General features: G+C 44.4%; 1 protein-coding gene across 1 annotated transcript; it reads right to left on the bottom strand.

Moving 5' to 3' along the window:
- Positions 1 to 554: 554 nt before the first annotated feature.
- FKBP4 (FKBP prolyl isomerase 4) lies at positions 555 to 20,005 on the bottom strand. The gene is made up of 10 exons (XM_066175346.1): positions 19,765 to 20,005; positions 16,177 to 16,321; positions 14,826 to 14,968; positions 10,960 to 11,080; positions 10,228 to 10,384; positions 9,098 to 9,188; positions 8,668 to 8,751; positions 7,264 to 7,449; positions 6,500 to 6,739; positions 555 to 3,304 (listed from the first exon to the last, which is right to left on the bottom strand). The coding sequence occupies exons 1-10, from the start codon at positions 19,846 to 19,848 to the stop codon at positions 3,206 to 3,208; spliced, it is 1,350 nt and encodes a 449-aa protein (XP_066031443.1). The 5' UTR covers positions 19,849 to 20,005; the 3' UTR covers positions 555 to 3,205.
- Positions 20,006 to 21,247: the final 1,242 nt, after the last annotated feature.

Genomic DNA, 21,247 nt, shown 5'->3' with positions numbered 1-21,247 from the left:
CAAATCCCTTCTTCTAACCCCAGCTGACATTCAGAGTTGTTTCCCACAAGAGGGGGTAGCACTTTGGTACAAGTTTTTCACATACACGGGGCTGTTTCTACAGTCAGAGTTCATGAAAATCACCCCCAGTACCTGGCAACCCTAAGGCTTTATTAGGCAAATGAAATCAGCATTTCTTTAAGTGAAGCGACCTCCCAAGCACCTCTCCTGCCTCCCACCCCATGAGATTCAAAGCACTGCAGCTCCCACCTCTCTAACCAAGACCCAAGCCAGCAGCAGGTGCAGAATTTGAATTTGACCCTGGGGCCCAGGGGCAGGGCAGCAATCCAAACAAGCCTTGCACCACTTTGGTGACAGTTCCAGGGCCCGAGCTGGGCTGGCACTGCTGCAGGACAGGCACTGGCACTTCCCCAGCCCCCTCGAGTTAAGTGCTTACACAGTATTTCTGATTCAGCAAAGGAGACCGGGAATTCACTTTGTATTATTACATGTTAAAACAGGGATACTCTCTGCAATATACACACAAATTCCAGTCCATGCCATGCCAAGACATCTTTCTCACCATAAATAAGTCCATTTATTTTAATCTGAGAGGGACAGATTTTCTACCTTTCCTCTGCAGAGCAGGCAAAAGAAATGGCCTTGCTGCCCCTTCCTCAGAACAGGACACTGGAGATGCTGAATTTAACACCATGGGGACAGGATAAACAACAGTTGAGTTTGAGTACTATGTTCCATGCCTTCAGACAAACAAAAAAGCCCACCCCAACCAAGAGCCCCCACAAAATTCAAAAGCACACCCACCCCCAAACAAGACACACAAACTGCAGAAAGAAGCAGACTACTGAGTAAAAGCTTTCTTGTGAGATCTGGGAAAGCAGACATTAGAATCACTCGGGAGTACATAGTTCATTAGAAGTATTTGCAATATGTAAGCCATTATCACTTACTTTCACTTCAAAGTCAGTCACTTTCAGGTATATTGTTGTTTTTGTTTTTCCTCAGGTCCAGTTTTACAATGTGGTGGGTGAAGAGGAAGGAAGCAATATGAACATAGAACAAGCTCTACGCATGGGTTACAGATTTGCTTTTTGCAGAGTTTCCAGCAACATAATTTTTCCTTTTTGCAAATATATGGGTAAATACTGTATCAAATATTGTGGGAACTTTCTGTGGTAATGAACAAGCAACATAGAAAAAATAATCAGGACACTGGCTATGTGGACAAGAAAACACTGAGTGACCAAAGGACAGTAAATCCTCTCAATTCTGTGCAAATTCCAATAAAAACCCACGAAAAGTTCAGTTTTCTTGAGTTTAATTGGAGCTTTATTACTTAAGCTGTGACTTCACAGTCTTCACCTTCAGCAATTTGCAAAGAGGAGGCATACAAGAAAGTTACAATACTTAATGGAAGGGACTCCCTACTGAGCAGGGGGAAAGAGAGCAACCCCAAGGCAGAAGAACTGGGAGAGCCAATTTGTTCTCAAGTCTCGCGCGAGGACTCCCGAAAAAGCTGATCACTTGAAGCAAATCAAGGAAATAAATTTAGAAAGCAGAATCTGGGAATAAAGTAAGTTGGAACCAGAAAGAAACAAAGACAAAACAGGGACTACCGACCTGTCAGCCTCAGCTCTGTGCCTGGGAAGATCACAGAACAGATCCTCCTAGATGCTGTGCTAAGGCACATGGGGGACAGGGAGGTGACTGGGGACAGCCAGCAAGGCTCACCAAGGGCAAGTCCCATCCAAGCAGCCTAGTGGCCTTCAAGGATGGAGAGACCCCACCAGTGGACAAGGGAAGGGCTACAGTATCCTGTACCTCCATTTCTGTAATTTTCTGCCTTAGACACAGTTCCCCACAACATCCTTCCCTCTAAACTGGAGAGATGGATTCAATGAGTGGACTGTTTGATGGGTAAGAAATTGGTTGGACGATCACATCTACAGGCTAGCGGTCAACGGCTCAGTGTCCCAATGGACACCAGTGACAAGTGGTGTCCCTCAAGGGTCCATACTGGGACCAGGGTTACTATCATCTTCACTAATGACAGGGATGAAGGGGCAGAGTGCACCCTCAGCATATTTGCAGGTGACACCAAGCTGAGCCGTCCAGTTGACACACCTGAAGGACAGGATGCCACCCAGAGCAACCTGGACAAACAAGGATTTAATAAGGCCAAGTGCAAGGTGCTGCACCTGGGTTGGGGCAACCCCTGGTATCAATAAAGCCTGGGGGATGAACAGACCCAGAGCAGCCCTGCCAGGAAAGACCTGGGGGTGCTGCTGCACGAGAGGCTGGAGATGAGCTGGCAATGTGCACTCACAGCCCAGAAGGCCAAATGTAACCTGGGCTGCATCCAAAGTGGTGTGGGCAGCAGGGGAGGGAGGGGATTTTGACCCTCTACTCTGGTGAGACCTCACCCGGAACATTGCATCCAGCTCTGGGGTCCCAGTACAGGAAGGACATCAACCTTTTGGAGCAAGTCCAGAGGAGGCCCACCGAGATGATTAGAGGGATGAAGCACCTCTCCTTACGAGACAAGGCTGAGAGAACTGGGATTGTTCAGCCTGGAAAAAAGAAGGCTTTGGTGTGACCAAACTGTGGCCTTCCAGTACCTTAAAGGGAGCCTACAAGACACATGGAGAGAGACTATTTACAAGGGCAAGTAGTGACAGCACAAAGGGGGATGGCTTCAAACTGAAAGAGGGCAGGTTAAGATTAGGTATTAGGATGAAATTCTTTACTCAGAGGGTGGTGAGGAGGCACTGGAACAGGCTGCCCAGAGAAGCTGTAGATGCTCCTTCCCTGGAAATGTCCAAGACCAGGCTGGATGGAGCTCTGAGCAACCTAGTCTAGTGAAGGGTGTCCCTGTCCATGGCAGGGGGGTTGGAACTAGATCTCTGAGGTCCCTTCCAACTCAAGCCATTCTATGATTCTATGAAAATGCAAATAAACCAAGCAGAGTAAATCCAGACAGAACCCAAACAGTAACAGAGGCTGAATGAATAAATAAAGTCACTAGGATTAAACCAGATATATGCTGCCACTCAGCTTCTTGAACAGCCACATAAAGCTGTAACTGACTGTGGCATGGTGGCTTCAGCCTCTGCTCCCTTGAAGCCACTATCCAACCAGGTAGAAAAATAAAGGTCTAATTCACTGGAAATTCTTTCATTTACAAAACTAATGAAATAGGGTTTTTTTATGCTTCTGCTTCGACTTCTGATTTATCTTCAACTCCGTTCTGCGCATCTTTCATTTCTGCATCTTCAGTGTGGCTTGTCTGAAGAGTAGCAGATGACTAAATGGAGAGACAAGAAAATATATTAATATGTTACACAAAATCACTAGCACAAACGTTGTTTGATTCTTATTACTTGGAAAGCTTGTCTACCCTGCCAGACTGAATTAAGATATTAGGATCTTCAGCCAAGAGAAACTAAAAATTTTCATGCATCTAAGAAAACAGAAGTACTGTAGAGGAGGCCAAAACATAATACTGATATTAGGTGGTTATGATTCTTAATGTGGCCTGCACCCACTTGCCACACAGCAATTTCTTAGAAGTCTTTTAACTGAAATTCTTTTACAAAGCTTCTGCCAGAACTGCTTTTGCCCTGCTTCAATATCAATCTCATTCATTTCCAGCCATTCCCATGGCCTACCCCGACCCAACTTGTATGAGGCACACTTGCACTCAGCATAAGAAGTATCTTCACTGGACAACTAGTTTTGTGAAGAGAGACTTCAAACTCAACAACAGTGATTTGGATGTTCTGTGCAAGAGCTTAACTGGAAGGAGGTATGATCTGACAATGTGGCTGCTGTAAAGCCCTCTCCTTGTGCACCTTCCCCATAAAAGAGGAAAAGAGCCATGAGGTAGGGCTCCAAGGTCAGCTTTTACAATAGGACATAACCAGCACATCCTGACCTTGCAGTATTTTTCAGGCACAGTAAGGGGAGGTAAAAATGCCTGGGCTTGCTCATCTCAAAGCCCACTGCAATGAAATTGCTATTCCACCTGTCAGCCCAGCATCTTGAGCCATCTGTTTTATGATGATCTTAGACGAGAACCAGACAAAACCAGAGCAAAGTCTTCAGCATGCAATGCTGGGAGAGGGGAATAGGGGGAGAAAAGGAGCAGAATCCTTAAAATCTTACACCAACTTGGCTACAACACAAAACCACATTTAAAAGAACATTCATGCATCAAAAGTCAATTTTTCATCCTTAGAAACATTCCATAAAGCACACAAGAGCTAAGTCTTCTCTCCATAGAAAATCTGATAGCTAGCAATCCTGGGCTTAAGATAAGGTGATAAACATCCTGACCTTCAAAAATTCACACTTCACATATGTGAACTTTTCAAATTAATGAAATTAACTGCTGATGCAAGAGGGGCTGTTGGATTTAACAGACTGTCAGGAATATCAGAACTGCAGTCCAAGCTATCTTCTTAGCTATCAGGCCTTTAGTAAACAAACTCTTCTCCAGAACTTTGAACTTCTACCACACCACCACTAATAGACACTGCTGGAGCTAGACTAAAGCAGCACTATAAATGCAGTAACAGGAAAACAAGCTTTTTTTTGCAAGAAAACGACCTCAACACTGGCCCAGGGAGTAAGCATCCTTTACAGTTTATACTTCCATCAATCCCATTTAATATAAAACCATATCCATTTAAGGCTGGCCAGATGGCTCAGAGAAAAAAAAACCCAGCACACTGCACATTCCCAAGATCATCTAACTTGTTGGGAAGAATTCACCAGGCCAGTGGCATCCAGGCCTGTATCAGCAATAGTGTGGCCAGCAGGACCAGGGCAGGGATTATCCTCCTCGGCAATGGTGAGGCCACACCTCAAATCCTGTGTCCAGTGTTAGATGCCAAACAACAACCTTTCATTTACATTTGGCTGGAGTCCAACCTAGAGGATTTTACAACTTCAAACTGATTCTATCCCAAGCAGATAGGGAAATTGGGACAAAGCACCATGTTTTTCCAATATCCCAAAGAGTCTGCAGTGCAAAGACTATGAGTCTACCCTTTGCCAAGAATATTACTCTACCACTTATCTGTCTTAGGAGCTGAAGAAAGCAGGAAGGCTTTTGCACTCTTAGTGGGTATAGCTTGTTTCAGCAATCCACTCTTCCTATCTCAACAGATCTTGCTGTATCCCACACCCAGTGGAGGAAGCCAGATTCCCAGCAGCTGCGCTAGCTGAAAGGAACCTTCAGGACAGAACCTGACAGCTGGCAATTAAATCCTGTCATTTCAAAAGTGAAGATGCCTAACAGTGAAATAATTCTAGTTTAGGTGCTGTATCTTTACATTTCTGAGAATTTCTATTAAAGCCTACCAAAATCAAGATTACTGTGTGGCTTTACATCACTATGTCTAGAGGAACAGAATACTTTCTTTTGAGCTCCAATAAGCAAAGACTGTGGACATCAGGCTTCTTTAACCAAAAAAAAAAGAAAAGACAAAGTGAAGCATTTTATGTAGGAAATTGTCAGCTGACAGTCTGAAACAGCTGAACTGACAGGATACACTCATCTGAGGACACCATGCCTCTGGAAAGACTCAGTGACACAGTTAACCAAAGGAAATTACTGTACCAATATCCGACAATTTTTTATGTTCTCCATGCATATTCTGGAAAGGTGAGAATAACCTCACAAGATGATACAAGCTTCTGTACTCCCCAGTGTTACTGAGGAAATTTGAGTCTGATACAAATCCCAGATTCATCTGGGAAGTTACAGGTCTATCTTGTCCTTCTAGACCATCAGATTTAAGGCAAAGCACCAGAATGTTTTCTTAGGATATGTGATTCTCACCAGTAACCTGGAATGTTTCTTGCTAGCCGATACAGTCTTGTTACAACCTGTATTCACCTACTGCCATTATTAACTGAACTAGTATTTACTAAAATTTTAGTGAACGCTTGTAAGTAAAACCATCCATACAGCAGAATGATGAATCTTCTGACACTTCATAATCTATCTGTGACATCTGTAATGGAGACCATCAACCACATCCTAATGTCTTAGTGACAAACAAGAGGGTGCTCAGCACCCTCTGTATGACAGACACAAGTTCTCACTAGATGGGCTCCCCAGGCACTAGAACAGCCTATTCTTTGCTACAAGTTATAGAGGAACGGGTGTTTTTTTCAGTTCTAGAACACTGTCATGTTCACATCTCATCACATCAACTGCTTTCTGATTAACACTAGTCTGTTGCAAATTCAATCGAAATAGGTAAAAGCTTTCTGTGCAATGGCGGGTACTGCTGCTTTTCCTGTTCAAACCAGATGGCCTAATCATTCTGACTGTTGGCGTTTTGAGTTCCATCCCTGCTCCCCAAAGGAGACTACTTGAGTGTTCTCCTGCTATAATCATCTGTAATAAGAAGAAAGCTGAGTACCTAAACCACTGTTCCTCGTCTAACATGACACCACCTCCTGTAATCTTTGGAGTAGTGTTACCTACCTTTAAGTCTTTATCTGCGAGCCTTTGGAACATGTTGGCGTACATCTTTTTCTCCTTCTCATGCTGCTCTCGTATTTTTTGCTGACAAGTCACCAGCTGCACTTTGGCAGCTTTGTTACTTGGATAAAGTTGTATCACTTTCTGGAAATCTGCTCGGGCCAGCTCAAAGTCATTGACAGCCAAGTGAGCTTCTCCACGCCGGAAGAGGCCTTTCTCATTGTTGCTATCCAATTCCAGTGCCTGCATTCAAAAAAACCCAAAATCAAGCCACATACACTAATTATTTTCCTTTTATAAAAATTACATGCAGTCAGAACATCAGAGACTGCTAGGAACTGTACCTTCTGATGTAGACTTACCTGAGTCTTGTCAGGGCTTACTAATAAAGTGAGTGGAATATGGTAGAAATAAGTACAAAGAGGAATGAATATAGTAGGCTATTTAACAGGAGAACCAGCAAGTCTAAGATTTAGTCAGGGACTAATCCTGCTCCTTGAAAGACCTTTGTCCACATGACTACCTTCACCACATCTCAAATGTTTCTTATTTCTAAATACTTGAATATTCTCAATGTAGCAGCAAGCTAGTCAAAGATGTTCAAAGAGCACTAATTATGAAAATAATCTGCCAGATATTTTGAGTGCACAAAATATTCTGCACTTCCCGAATGACAGCTGGTAAGAAAGACCTAACATCACATGGCCTGTTGTCCCTAAAATTTTTAAACTGCTCGTGCAGTTTAAGAATAAACAAACTCCTACTACCTTGTTGCAGTTCTCCAAAGCCTGGGAGTATTCCTTTAGCTTGAGATGGCACATAGCTAAGTTAAGGTGGGCAGCAAGCCTCAGGCTTTTGGCTTTTGATTCCTCCTCCTCAGAGAGTCCTGACTCATGCTCCAGCCATGACACAATCTTCTTATACTGCAATGCTGCCCGCTTGTATTTCCCCTCCTGTAAACAAGGCAGTTCAATTATCACACAGATCATCACAGTAACTTTTATCTCCCTCAAGTCCCTTTTGCCTGCCTTAAGCAAAAGATCTAAAAAACCCCATTTGATCAAAAAGTAACTTCTATCATCAAATATGTACTACTTCTGAGAGCCATTCCTGCACAGGATCAGAAAATCTTTAGGAATACTTAACTGGTTCCCCACTAGAGCTAGGGGTTGTCATGGGTTTTGTAAAGAGTTACACTGCACTATTGTAAGCTGCTCCACACGGGGAGGAGGAGCCAAACCATCTTAACCTACATAAAAAGCAGCCACAGTCCCACTAGGTATCCAGTTTTTTCCACCAGATCCCTGGAGGAAGACCGGACCCATCTCACCATTACTGGACCCTTTTTCTTCAACGGGACCATCTCTACTCCAACAGAACCACATCTGCCACTCCAGGAGGGTTTACTTCGCACTGCTTCCAACACCCTGACCAACAGGGTGTCAGGTTGTATTTCTGACTCTGTCAGGGTTTTCTAGGATTTCTTGTTTGTTTATTTGTTTGCTTATTCTTCTGTACTACAACGTTTGTAATTTTTATATCCCTAGTAAAAAACTGCTATACCTATTCCCAAAATCTTTGCCTGACAGCCTTTTAATTGCAAATTTATGATAATTTGGAAAAGGGGGAGAGGGGCTTACATTTTAAGGGAGACTCCAACCCTCCCTGGCAGATACCTGTCTATCAAAACCAAGACAGGGGTATATGTCAGCATTAATACTTCACTGAAATCCTTCCCTTACATTCAACTTTTGATGCAAAAATAAGTGAAAATGAGGCATTCTCAAAATGCAGTGCAAAGATAATAGGAAACTCATCCTTTAGCTTCCTTCTTAAATTGCTTTAAATAGCTTCTCAGCATATCTCTACCCAAATTCATGTTGTTCATTCACAGCACTGTCCCAGAGCAGGAACTGAAATACTGTACACCTCACAGTGTTATCTGTAGATACAGCAAACAGCTCTAAAAGAAAGCTCCCTGCAGAGTCAGTTCTTTTGATAATCCAACTGAGTTGTTGTTTTTTTTTTTAACACATTTTCCCCCAGTTCTCCCTGTAAAATCTCACAGAATACCATGAACACCACTGAAAAATGACAGAAGCTGTAAACATCATTATCAGCTCAAGACATGGACTAAGAAATGCTATTATCACTTGGGGACTGTAACTTACCTTGAAGTACTGAGTGCCTCTCTCCTTCACAATGCCACTCTGTTCCAACTTCTCATCCGTGTTCATTTCCCAGGACTCCTTAGCCTACTCAAACAGGTACAATTCCAGTTAACTTCAATACAACTTCTAGGGAAATCAAGTAGCTATGTTGACTCCCACTAACAGTATGGTTGAGATAAGACTGGCAAAGCAGAGCTTTGCACTGCTAATAGAAACCAGCCTAGAGCACGAGAGATGGCAACAGACAGGGATACAGGAAGAATAAGGATCATTTCAGCCAAGAGCTCTCAGCATGTCACCATCATCTCTGGCAACAGTGGGCTCCCTGTTTCAAATCACCATGCAAGGATTTCATTGTCATTGTTTAAGCTGCACTCCCACTTTTTCCCCCGCTCCTAGATCTCTTTGGGATTTCATCTCTTGTTCTCACCTTTTCAAAGCTTTTGAGCTTCACTTCATACTGCAGCTCTGCATCTGGAGGGATCTTGAATTTCTCATTCCCAGCACTTCCAAAACCATAGCTGAAAAATGGGGGTGGGGTGGGAGAAACAAAAATTATAAAGGAAAGAGTTCAAAACTATCCATCCAGCTATATTTGCTGCATAGGAAGACAAAGACAAAAACTCTATGCAAATTTGTGATGCGCATAAATTATTATTACAAGACAAAGGCTTGAAGAATTCTAGGTACAATTCTAAAATTAGCCAGTACAAGGCAGAAGAAAATAAAGAGAAACGTAATGTTGACTTCATTAATCTTTGAACAGTTCCTATTATTTTATTAGTTTAGTTTACTTCAAGGATAAGCAAGTAATCCCTTCATCCAAAAAAAAAGAAAAAAGCCAAAAAAGCCAAACCAAAACAACCAACTTTCATATTTAATACTCATGGTCTGAAACTGAGCGTTGTCTTCAGAGCACCTGCATTTTAGTTCTATTCTTAGAAAAGCAAAGACAATAAATACCAAGATTAAGTGAGCAGCTGTACACTTAACACACTGCTAACCAGCTGATAAACAGGAAATGCCTACAGAAAGGTACTGCAGTGCAACTCCAGCAAGAAGCTGCATATTAGCAGGAAAATCCTCTAGATCAGATTGCTTTCCTCTTCTGCTCCCATCAGGGTCAGTTACGTTTAAAAAAACTCCTTAAGAACTGAAATAAATTAAAGTTTGATGAAAACAATCTGTGCAACGCTACTCGTTTCAGATGTGTTCTCACTGTAAAGAGAAAATTCTGCCTATATCCAAGTCTACACAGTTTTACAGTAAGCAGTCACGAAGAGGGATCACAAAAATGTAAGTTAGGGAGCAACAACAGTTTTCAAAAATATTCAGACATCAACAGTACAGAAACTTAATTAAATTTTTTCTGGACTGCTACTGCTTCACTATGAAGTGGCAAAGCAATCTCAGCTTGATACTTCTCATAAATTTTTTGGGGCTGATCTAAGTTTTCACCACAGCACTGAAAAAAGCTGAAGGGCATTATAACAAAACATTTCTTTCTTGCCAGATGATGAGTATAAGCCCTTCCTGTATCAAACACCTGAAACAGCATACCTGGGTTTGAGATAGAACACAGATTCCTCTGATTTCTCCATTTTTTGAATTGCTTTCTCCAGACCATGAGGGATATCGAAGTTTTCACCTTCTCCAATCTCAAACCGCAATTCCCGCTTGTCAAAAACACGATCTCCATGTCGGCCTTCAAACTGGACTGGTAACAAAAACCAGAACAACAGAGAGAGAAATCAGAAGGGATCTCTGTATAGCAGTGGGCAGGGACCCAGGAGTGCAGAGGGAGTTCTATACAGGCAGGCAGCACACACAAAGTGCCAAAGCCTCCTGCTAAACAGTCTTTTCTTTTTGAGTAGCTACCTATGGCAAGGCAAGTACTGGCAGCAAACAGAATTTCTGCTGTTAAGTTTTACAACCCCCTCTTTTGCTATTGTTCATTTAAGTGTTTGTTTTTTCCACTCTGATGACAAGTGCCAGAATGACTTCCCCTCTTGTTCCTCAGCACAGGGAAATACTTTATGAGACTCTATCACCTTTTGTGATCAGATAAGCACTTCAACAGATTCAGTATCACCAGAAAACACAGTTGCTGCTGGAAAATGTAAACCTTGCTAGAAACAGGAGAAGGAAAGCTTACTCTAGGTTAAGTTACTTGGTACAGAAAAGAGAAGCCACATATTCCTCTCCCTCACGACGTGCAGTTGTAGAATGTGAAAAGGTTCTGCCATCCCACAACAGCAAATCCATCCACTATTTGTGAAACAACACACTTACTCTCTACAAGCGCATCCTCATTGGGCCTGGAGTAGCCCTCCCCTTTTTTGCGGATCCTTCGGATGATGCCACCATCTTCTTCTTCAGTGAGGTCCTCCCCTTTGAACTCAAAAAGTTCGATCTGTGGAGGAAAAGAAAAGCTTTGCATTTATTCTCATTAGACCAACTTAGTAACTCACAGGATTTGTTCTCCAGATACCTTTGAAACTTTAAACTTGCTGCTGTGACAAATTATCTAGGATTTTTAAGAGCTAGTGTTAATTAGATTGTTTAAGAGCTAATGTAGCAAACAGGTATCCAGTCTGAATATCTGAATCTTAACATGCCCTCCCAAGTAAATGTAAATCATAGTTTTAAGTGGGAGTATCACAATGACATAGAAAAACATTCTAGTTACAGATGGTATTTGTCATTGCTGCTATGAAGTGAAGAAAAAAAAATTATCCTATGTTTGAGTAAAACAATAGTGAAAACTATTCCTAAGCACAAAATAGCAAGCCATTATAATCAGCATTGTTTAGACTACCTCATTTAAAAAAAAAGTTCAGAGCTAATGCTGTGGAGGTTCCTGACACTGGACTTAAGATAACTGGGATGCAAAAGGAATTGAATATCCACCAGTACTTCCACTTTTTATTTTAATTGTTACCTAGTAACAAATAATATTCTGGTCTTTCTCTTCAGTCAGTCTGATCAAAGTGACTCCTGAATATCCCACTGATGACCATACAGGTGTGTACCTCCCCCCTGTCCCCCCCCTTTTTTTTCCCCAGCCTGAACAATACTATTCTATGGAATAATCTGTCTATTTATATTGCTCAGCAAAAACAATCATCAGGAAGAAAAAAACGAAACCATCACCAGATCAAAAAAAAAAAAAAAAGAACTTCCAAATCATAGGACGTGCATTATTTCATGTCAGAGAAATGCTGGTGTGATGACACAGGTACAAAATCTCTTAATGTAAGTTTTAGATGGTCTTTTGTAAAGCAACTTGTACAAAATTTTGGTATGGTGATCGGCACTTGCAAGAGAACCCTGATATTGTACTGAGTAATACAATACTATTTTATTACTTAATACAATATTGCTGATATTGTATTAAGCAATAAAAGTACACATAAGTAAAACAGAAAATATGAAAACTTAGAGACTTCAGCTGCTTAAGAGCCATACCAGCCAGAAACTACTTTAACCTAATAAGACTTGGGAAAAATTTCTGGATTTAAGTTCCAACCCACAACACCAGCACTGCTTACTTGTTGCAGTCAGTGAATCCCAGACTATTTTAAAAGTTAGGGAAGCACAAAACCATCATAGGCAGCTTTGGTGCTTTTCCTTCTCCCCTTTTCCCTTCAACAGAACTGCTCAGACAGGCATCAGGGGATATCAAGACTCATGAATGAAACACTACATTTATCTAAAAGCATAGCCAGAAAATGTAGGGGCCAGATAGGTAGCATCAAGGAAAGTCCAGTGGGAAGTGAATTAGCTGGGTGACCACATTGGATGGACCCAGTAGCAGCCTGATGGAACAAATTCCATCTTGCAATTCATGCTTTTATGTGCATCCTCTGTAGTAGTGCTAAGCCCTTAAGAATGCCCCACTGTGCTGCCAAGCTTGAGCTTTTAGCTTGCATTTCAGTCATCAGCTGAGCCCTGATTACACCTGGTATCACTTGCATAGAAGCACACAGCACTCCAACATGTGTAGTTTGATCTAATACAACTAAGCCATGAGTAACTTCAGATTTATACAAGAAAATGCTGCTTATAAACAGCTCTACATGATACTGTTTTTCAGAAATAATGGTATTAATTTTGATGTACTCAAAGTGAGTAAGCTATCATTCCTTAGGGGACAACACCTGCTAACAGTAAGTCCATGAAAAAAAAAAAAAAGGAATGCAAATACACTTTCCAAATGCAAAGCAAATTCAATATCCAATTATGTGAAGGTCAATGGCACTTGGCCTGAATAAGCAATGGTGTGGCCAGCAGCACCAGGGCAGTGATTGTTCCCCTGTATTGGGCACCAGTGAGGCCACACCTCAAATCCTGTGCTCAGTTTTGGACCTTTCAGTTCAGGAAGGACACTGAGGTGCTGGAGAACGTCCAGAGAAGGGCAACAGAGCTGGGGAAGGTTCTGGAGCACAAGTCCTGTGAGAAGCTGCTGAGGGAGCTGGGAGTGTTTAACTTGGAGAGAAAGAAGGTCTTGGGGGGAACCTTCTCACTTTCTACAAATCACTGAAATGAGGCCATTGCCAGATGGGGTCAGTCCCTTCTTCCAAGTAACAAGTCACAAAACTAGAAGAAATGGCCTCAAGGTGCACCAGGAGAGGTTTAGAATGGATATTAGCATTAGAACAGGCGGCCCAGTGAAGGGGTTGAGTCACCCTCCCTGGAGGAATTTCAGCATAGATGCGGCACTCAGGTTAACGGTTTAGAGATGGACTTGGCATTGTCAGATTTATGATTGGACTTGATCATCTTGAAGGCCTTTTTCAACCTAAATGATTCTATGTATAATTTACCCATCCTAACAGATGCTCATTGTTTCCAATAAAATCTAAACAGACTTTCAGTCTTTACTCCATGAGCTATTTTCACCTTTCTCAGATATTAGATAAAACATTTAATCTCAGAGCAATCATCAGTTTTAAAACTTTCCTTATGCCCCCAATTGTAGGATTCCATTCCATTGGTTAAGTGCTTTATAGCAAAGTAATTTTAAAAATCACACTTAAAAAAAGAGTTTGCCTTCTCTCAGGTAGAATTTATTTTGAAGCAATTGTTGGCAAATCGAAGTGTTTCAACAGTAAGAAAAATACATCCTCTCCAAACCCTGTTGAGACTGTCAGGGTATGCTTCAGAAACAGCTTGAATGTCATTCTACATGGAAAAATCAAACACAAGTCTCAGCATTCTGAGCAACTATTCTCACTTCTGAAATAACACACAAGACAGCTGCTATTTCCACCCCCTTTAGGGAAAGAGGGGGAAGATGCGGGGGGAAATTACTTTTAAGATCAGTAGGAAATAAAATCTCTCCTCTCCTGGTGAGGCTGAGACACACCAAGGATAACTGGCTCCATGCTCACCAAGACATACTGCTCATCCCCAGGAGAGCAGCTGGCCATGTGAGTTGTCAAACTGGGTTACCCAGCTGCCAAACTCAAGACTGCTGAGTCTGTCACAGCGACTGAGTGAGTGCACAGGACTTCATCTGTGGTGGCAAGATTGATCAGTGTAGCCTGGATGCACAGAGACTTTGGTAATGAAACAGCAACCTGAATCCAAACTGGTTTTACAGTGCTTTAAAGCTGACTGAAACGCTCAGCTCTGCAGAAAAGAGTTCACAATTGCAGGGCTGTTCAAATATTGTATTCCAGCAGTTTACATGGGGCAATTACCTCTCTTCTCTCTCAAATAGCTCATAAGAGATGATGTTAATGTTGTAAAGAAAACACAAGTAAGTATAAAAAAATGTATTATTGAGGGCATTAATTGCTCTTCCTGCTGTTGAAAACCTCACAGCATTTAATATATCATTACTCTGAGTGTTATGAAGTGGATTAAAGATTTAATTTTCTTAACTCCTTCAGTCTATCACTGAAATAGTCTGCCCTCCCAGCCTGCACTTTATTGCTGCAAAATTACAACTGAACACCGAAGATCATTCAAGTGTTTTAAAAGCTCAAAGAGAAGGCCATTACAGAGCAGTGGCAGCCAGATTAAAATTTTGTCCACACTACCCAAAACCGACCATATTGTTTTCCTCAGAAAACATAACAATCCTGTCTTGAAAGAATATTGCATCACACATTTTTTCAAGCATACAGTTTTAGTGACCATCTCACACTCACCTCAAAAATCAGTGTAGCATTGGGAGGGATCTTTGGGGGGCTCCCAGCTGAGCCATAGGCATATTCTGGTTTACACGTAATCCGACAGATTTCACCAATCTTCATAGTGGCCACAGCAATGTCCCATGCTTTGATCACCTCACCTGCACAAATCAAACACCAATCAGACGTGAAAAGCATGATCAGGTGAAACTGAGCATCATCACTTTCAGCACACAAAAGCTAAGGCAGCAGAAATACTCAAGAACTTGTGCTCACTCTCATTAATGTACATCAGTTTTAAGCCTAACCAAATTCTAAAATTTCCCAGGGACCCAAATCTGGCCCAAACATTTCTTCATTCTAGGTGTAACAACTCATTTCACAGAATAACAGAACACAGACACCAGCTGAAGTTCATGGCACAGTCCCAAGTGTGAGGAAGTAACAATAAACCCTTCCGAGAGGAAGGCCTTAGGGTGAGAGATTCCCTGCTCCTGTTTTGAAAACAATCCAAACTAACAGCCTTTTCTGTTTGTACTTTATCAGCTGGCAAAGACCAGCACCAGTGGCAACTAAAAGTTACACATATTTGTAACAGAAAGCGGGAAGAAAGTAGCAGTATTCCTTTCAAAGGGAAGAAAGCTGTAACAAAATCCCCTCTCTTACTCAAGCTCTCCTAATTGCTGCTCCTTTCAACTCATCAAGCAGACTTTCTATTAGTCTTGTATTAATAGGTACACTTAATATCATCTCAAATTGCAGTACAATTAATTTACCTCTTTTTTAAAAAGGAGGTGTTATCTATTTTTTAAAAAGCAGAAGCTAAGGAACTTCCAGGGAAGAACATAAGATTGAGTAATACGATTTGCTGGAACAATGATGTTTAGATTTTCAAAATATGAAACATTTTGATAATGAAGAGATGCACTGCTCAAAGATTCACACTTGGGTTGAGAATTTTGTGGAAAAGAGAGTTATGTTTCATCATGAGATAGCTGCCTCTGTGTACCTTGTCCCAGTATCTGGTCACGATTAAATGCTCCTGAACTGAGGTCTGCCCCCCCAAAAAACCCCAACCAACAAAATGCATATTCTGGCTATTTAACTACCCTTTATCTCTACATTTCAGGACAGATTTGCTCCCCTGGAGTGCGTTGTCTGAGGCCCGTGAATTCTTCAGAAGGCCTCTCAAGGGGCTACACGGTTTTCTCATTCAGAAAAATCTCCAAGACATCCCAACGGGGCCAGTCTAAGAGAATAAACTCCAAAAACAAGTTTAAGTAGCAATTTTGAAAAGCAAAGGAGCCACACATCGAAATCCCGTCTCAATTATTACCAAAACTGATCAACACCAAAAACAAGATATTACCTTTGCCCAAGTCAAATGAGAATTTGTCTCTTCTGTCCAGACTGGAGTCAAATTTTGTGCCATCTAGAAGCCACCCTGTGTAATGGACGGTCACCTTATCACCTATCATCGGAGACTCTGTCCCACTGCCTTCTCTCTTGACAACCTGAGAAAAACAGCAACCAGCATTAACATAATGGAAATCAAGTCTGCCTGCCCATTGGACATGAATCACAAATACCTAGATCCGTGTCTTATCATCCTTAGTAGACAAAGGATTTGCAGGTTTCCTTCAGTCACCTGGAAATGGACTGGCTGTTCTTTCTGCAGATTAGCAGCGCTGCAAATGCAGAACCTCAAGATGGCTGTGCTGTGATACAAGAATTTAACAGGCAACAGTTGGCACCAGCTTACAGATCTCTGCATTAGGCAGGGTTTTTTCTTCTTTATTCAAGCATTTGCCTCATCACCTCTCTATCATCACACCAGAGTTCAGTGCTCTAGGCAAAAAAGCATTTAAACAAAAGGAGATGGTTCTTTCCATGCAAAGTCTATTCCAACATGTAACCTGAAATTATTCGGGTTAAACCAAGCAGTTTAATGAAGGTTAGCACTGCCTCACCCCAAGCAGGTTAGTTCTATCAGCCAACAGAGTAACACTTGAAAATTCTTAATCACAATAATTTTGTCTCCCCACAATACTGACATGGTTGGCCAGCACTCCTGTCTCACATACAGCTGCAAGGATTAGATTTTCTTCTCAGGGGGTTCCCCAGCCTGCCCAGCAAGACAAGTATTAAGTAAATCCACACTATTCAGAAAGTGGGGACAATCTCTCTGGTGTTCATTTGAAGTTTATATGAAATTAGAGAATAATAGTAACATATCTCACAGGCAAGGATGTGAGGCCTTGCCCAAAACAGGATTCCTTAAATTCAGATTTGAATTTTTCCCAATATAGATTGAAACCATCTAGCCCCAAGCCAAAGTTCTGTACTATCTTAAGCCAGACAAAAGGGGACCAAATGGAGGACCCTATTTGCTTGCATCAGGAGACCTGGAAAATATTCTGTTACAAAAGATAAACATCTATTCAAGGGCAATTACAAAGCATCCCTCCTTTAAATGTCATATTTCTATAGCAATGTTTTTCACCGAAGGACACAGACCTTTGGGAGTCTCCTTCACAAATTTCAGTTTCCTGCAACGGACCACTGTCAATCTCACACCATCCCTGCGACTGCCTATACAACTGAAATGCCAGGACCCTCCATCCAAAACCAAACAAGCTGAAAGCACCTCACTGAAAGCATGAAACAAACAAACAAAAAATCCCACCCACAAACAAACCAAACCTAGAAAAAGTCCTGCCGGCTGTTCTCTAAGGAAAGGATGCTCAACATGAAAAGGAATGCCTGACCTCACACAGCACACCATCCCTTTACCCTGCACCAGCACCACAGCAGTTATTAGCATTACAAAACTGATTTATTCATGTCTCCCCAAGGAAGGTAAAGTTGAAGCAACCACTCTCACAGAGCTAAGGAAACAGAGAAGTAAGAGAAAAACACATGAATCAGGTAAGCAACCTAACCGACACCATGTTTAGGCATATATCTGTATAAAGCAGATGCAAAGTAGCACTTTAAAGCAGCCAGTCTGATGTAATTTTGAAAAACTATCTGCATTGAATGGAAATTACTAAACTTTACCAAATGCCATGTTCTAGTTGTGTCACAGCAAGGTATTCTAGAGTAACAAATATCTCATTTTCATTATTTATACAGTTTATTCTTTTGCAATTGTTCTATTTTGAAAAGACTGAAGTTTCACGTCTGAATATGGCAATCCTATTTTCTGTAAAGGTCTACACTTCCTTTTCAGATGGAAAAACAGGATTTTTCGGTTCATATGGCATTTCAAATGCTTTATTTCCAAACTTAATTACTTATTCTAGGAATTGTGCGAGCATATTCAGCAATATCAGGTAAAAAACTGTGGATGCAATTCTGATATAAAGCTAATGAGCAAATAAACACACTCCTGAAATCACTGCAACAATACCAGTACAAAATTGGTGTAGGTTACTTCAGAGCTAGACGCTTGATTTCAACAGATGCATTTTGCACTCCAGCAATTACGAGAAAAATAAAATCCATGAAGGCTGGACTTTGTGACCTCTACGGTATTTTACTTATGTCACAATCTGAGTTTTTGTGATTTTCACAACCTCACTTCGTTTGCTAGTGTTCTCTACTCCCCTCCTCTAAAAAAAATTAAGTAAAAAAAAAAAAAAACCCAAGAAGCAAACAAACAAAAACCAACAACCCAAAAAACACCTGCTGCTTCTCCATCATCAAAAAGCAGGCACTGCATGAATCAGGCAGACCCTCACTGCCTTCTACCACGCTCAAGGGATCTGGGCTGTGGGAGACCTGGGCAGCTATGCAGACGGGAACTCTGACCTAACACGGTACTACGTGCAAAACCCAAAAATTCTCACCTAAGCATGCTAGCAGGAAACATGGAAAAGCAGAATGTAGCAGCCAACACCTTCAATCTGCTCCCTGATACCCCTCCTAAACGGGAGACAGCGTCTCCGTACAGAACCCAGAATTTAGAAGGCTCTAAAGGTTAAACCCAGAAATTAGCCTCTTTTGCGGCGCCCCTTTCTCCTTCTGAACACCATAACTCCGAAATTTCACTCCGGCTGAACAACGCTTCTAAATAACCGCTTAAGTTTTTAGCGGAGCCTAAGGAAGTTTCTAGAGATATGGAAATAGGCAACGTCTGACAGAGGAAGTTCGCGCAACTCCCCCTCACGGTATAAATCCCGCTGCCCTTATCGCCTGCCTTCCCAGTACAAAGGAGAGCAGCCGCTCCGCCGCGGCCGCGCCGGGGACCTGCCCGGCCGCCCACCGGCCCAGCGGCACCGAGGGGCGGCCGGGCCGCTCCGCGCACCCGGGGCCCGCGGCTGCCCGGAGCCCGCGCCCGGGGCCTGAGGGGAGGCACGGCCGGGCACGGCGGGGACGGGCACCGAGCGCACGTGCCCTGCCGGGGCTCCATCTTTAATTCCAGCCCCGGACACGTGCTGGGGGGGGGGGGGGGGGGGGGCGGGAATGGAGCCGGACCCCCACAACCCGCGTTGCCGGCCGGGCAGAGAGCCCGACCCGCCTGCCCCTCCGGCATCTTCCCCTAAACCGCGGGGGAAAGCCCGAAGGCAGCGAGAAGGGCCTTTTCCCTGCACAGCCCCCCCGTGACTCCGAGCTCTCCCGGCGGGCAGCCCGGGCTCCGGCTCGCCCCGGCCGGGGCGGCGGGAGCCGTGAGGAGCGGGGAGCCCCCGCGGGCGGCCGGGCAGCGCTTGCGCAGCCGGGGCGCGCTCCCGCCCTCCGCCGCTGTTGTTTAATCGCCCGCGCTGCGCCAGCCCTGCCTGGATGCCCGGGGACCGCCTCGTCCCCTTCCCAGCGGGGCACACAATGGGCCCGGTGGCGCCAGGGCGCCCGGAGCACCTGCTCGCAGGCCAAGAGGAATGTCCCCGCTCCTTCTGCCCCCGCGGGGACCCCTCCGAGCTAGCGCGGAGGGTGGGGATGGGGAATAGCCGCCCGGTACCTTGAGGACGCCCTCATCCTGCTTGGGAGTGATGTCCACCCCTTCCAGGGGAGCCCCGTCCGCTTTCATCTCCTCCGCCGTCATGCCGCCTGCCGCTGCCACCTCTGCGCAGGGAAGGGCCGCCTTGCGGGCTCGGTGCTGCGCTGAGCGCCGGGATGAGGCTGGGAGAGCGCCTGGCTGCGTCTCCGGCTCCGGGCAGCGCGGCTGGGGGCGGGCGCCGCACGCCTCCTTCCCTGCTGCTCTAGCCGCAGCGCCGGCCCCTGGTCGGCGAGGAGGAGGAAGGGGAGGGGAGAGGGAGGGACCGAGAAGTTTCTAGAGCGGCCGCCGGGCTGCCGCAAAGCGCCCGGCCGTGCCAGGGGCCGGGGTGAAAGTGTGCGTCGCCCCCGGGGACGGAGAGCACGGCGGCGGTAAGGCAGCCGCCTCTCCGCGTTACACTCCGGGGCAGTGGGGGCGAAGGAGAACAGGAGGAGGAGGAAGAAGAAGAGCTTATTTATGACAGGAGGCAGGGCGCGCTTTTACAGCTCCGAGCTTGCAGGGCAGGTGCGCCCACCTCTCGCTGGTGATGCAGGGGAGCCCGGCCCGACAGCGAGGAGGAGCTGCTGGGTCCTGCCCTGGGGACGCTTTACTGAAAGCTGCATTTATAATAAAAGCAACCCGTCTGAGCCCTCTGTTCTAGCAACCCTGTGCAGATGTATGGCTTCTATTCTTTTTTGCCCACCGGGCGGTACTGGGTGGTCCCTGGAAAGGTAGTACAAATGGGCACAGAAGCACCGTGCCGACAGCAAGCAGGCGGCCCGGGAGCTCGGGCATCCCTTGGTTGAGGTCCCATTAGGAACTGTGTGCTTGAAAACCATTTGTTACCCAGGACCAGGAAAAGTAAAGACGTGCTTAGGGCACAGAATGTAAGCTCTGTGGCTTGCCCGTCTGTATCCATCCAGATAAAGTAGCACCGACTTGTGCGTCAATCTGCTGCTGGAGTATTTGGGGATGCATAAATAGAAATCGGTGCTCCCTCTTAATATGAAGAACATTAGTACAAATATGCAGGAATTAGCAGACCAGTCTAATTCTGGGCTACTCAGCATCTGTACACGCCTCACGGATGGTGCAGTACATTTGGCCAAATCATTTGCAAAATCCATTTATGTAAAATCAGGCTAGAACCGTATGCATCACCTTCGCCATAAATAAGGAAAGCGAAAGTGTTAAATGGGCTCAACCTTCCGCTGCAAGCCTTGAACACCCGCCCCCCGGCCACGCAGCTTTGCCCACTCCTCGCATAGGGCGGCCCCTTTCCCGGCTGTTCTTGAACTTTCCTTCCCGCCCGCTCCGTGGGTTTTCCCGGTGGGTGCTGGGCGCGGGGCCGCCGCAGCTCCGCCCGCCGCTCCCGAGCAGCGCCGGGGCCGCCCCCGCCCAGCGCCGGGCCGGGGCAACGGCGCGGAGCCGCCCGCTCCTGGTGCGCCCGCCGCGCTTGCTGCTTGCC

Source organism: Chamaea fasciata, unplaced genomic scaffold, assembly GCF_029207755.1.
Source record: "Chamaea fasciata isolate MVZ Bird 193981 ecotype frontalis unplaced genomic scaffold, bChaFas1.0.hap1 SCAF_2, whole genome shotgun sequence".
Taxonomy (NCBI): domain Eukaryota; kingdom Metazoa; phylum Chordata; class Aves; order Passeriformes; family Sylviidae; genus Chamaea; species Chamaea fasciata.
This window is presented reverse-complemented; position numbering and strand designations above follow the sequence as displayed.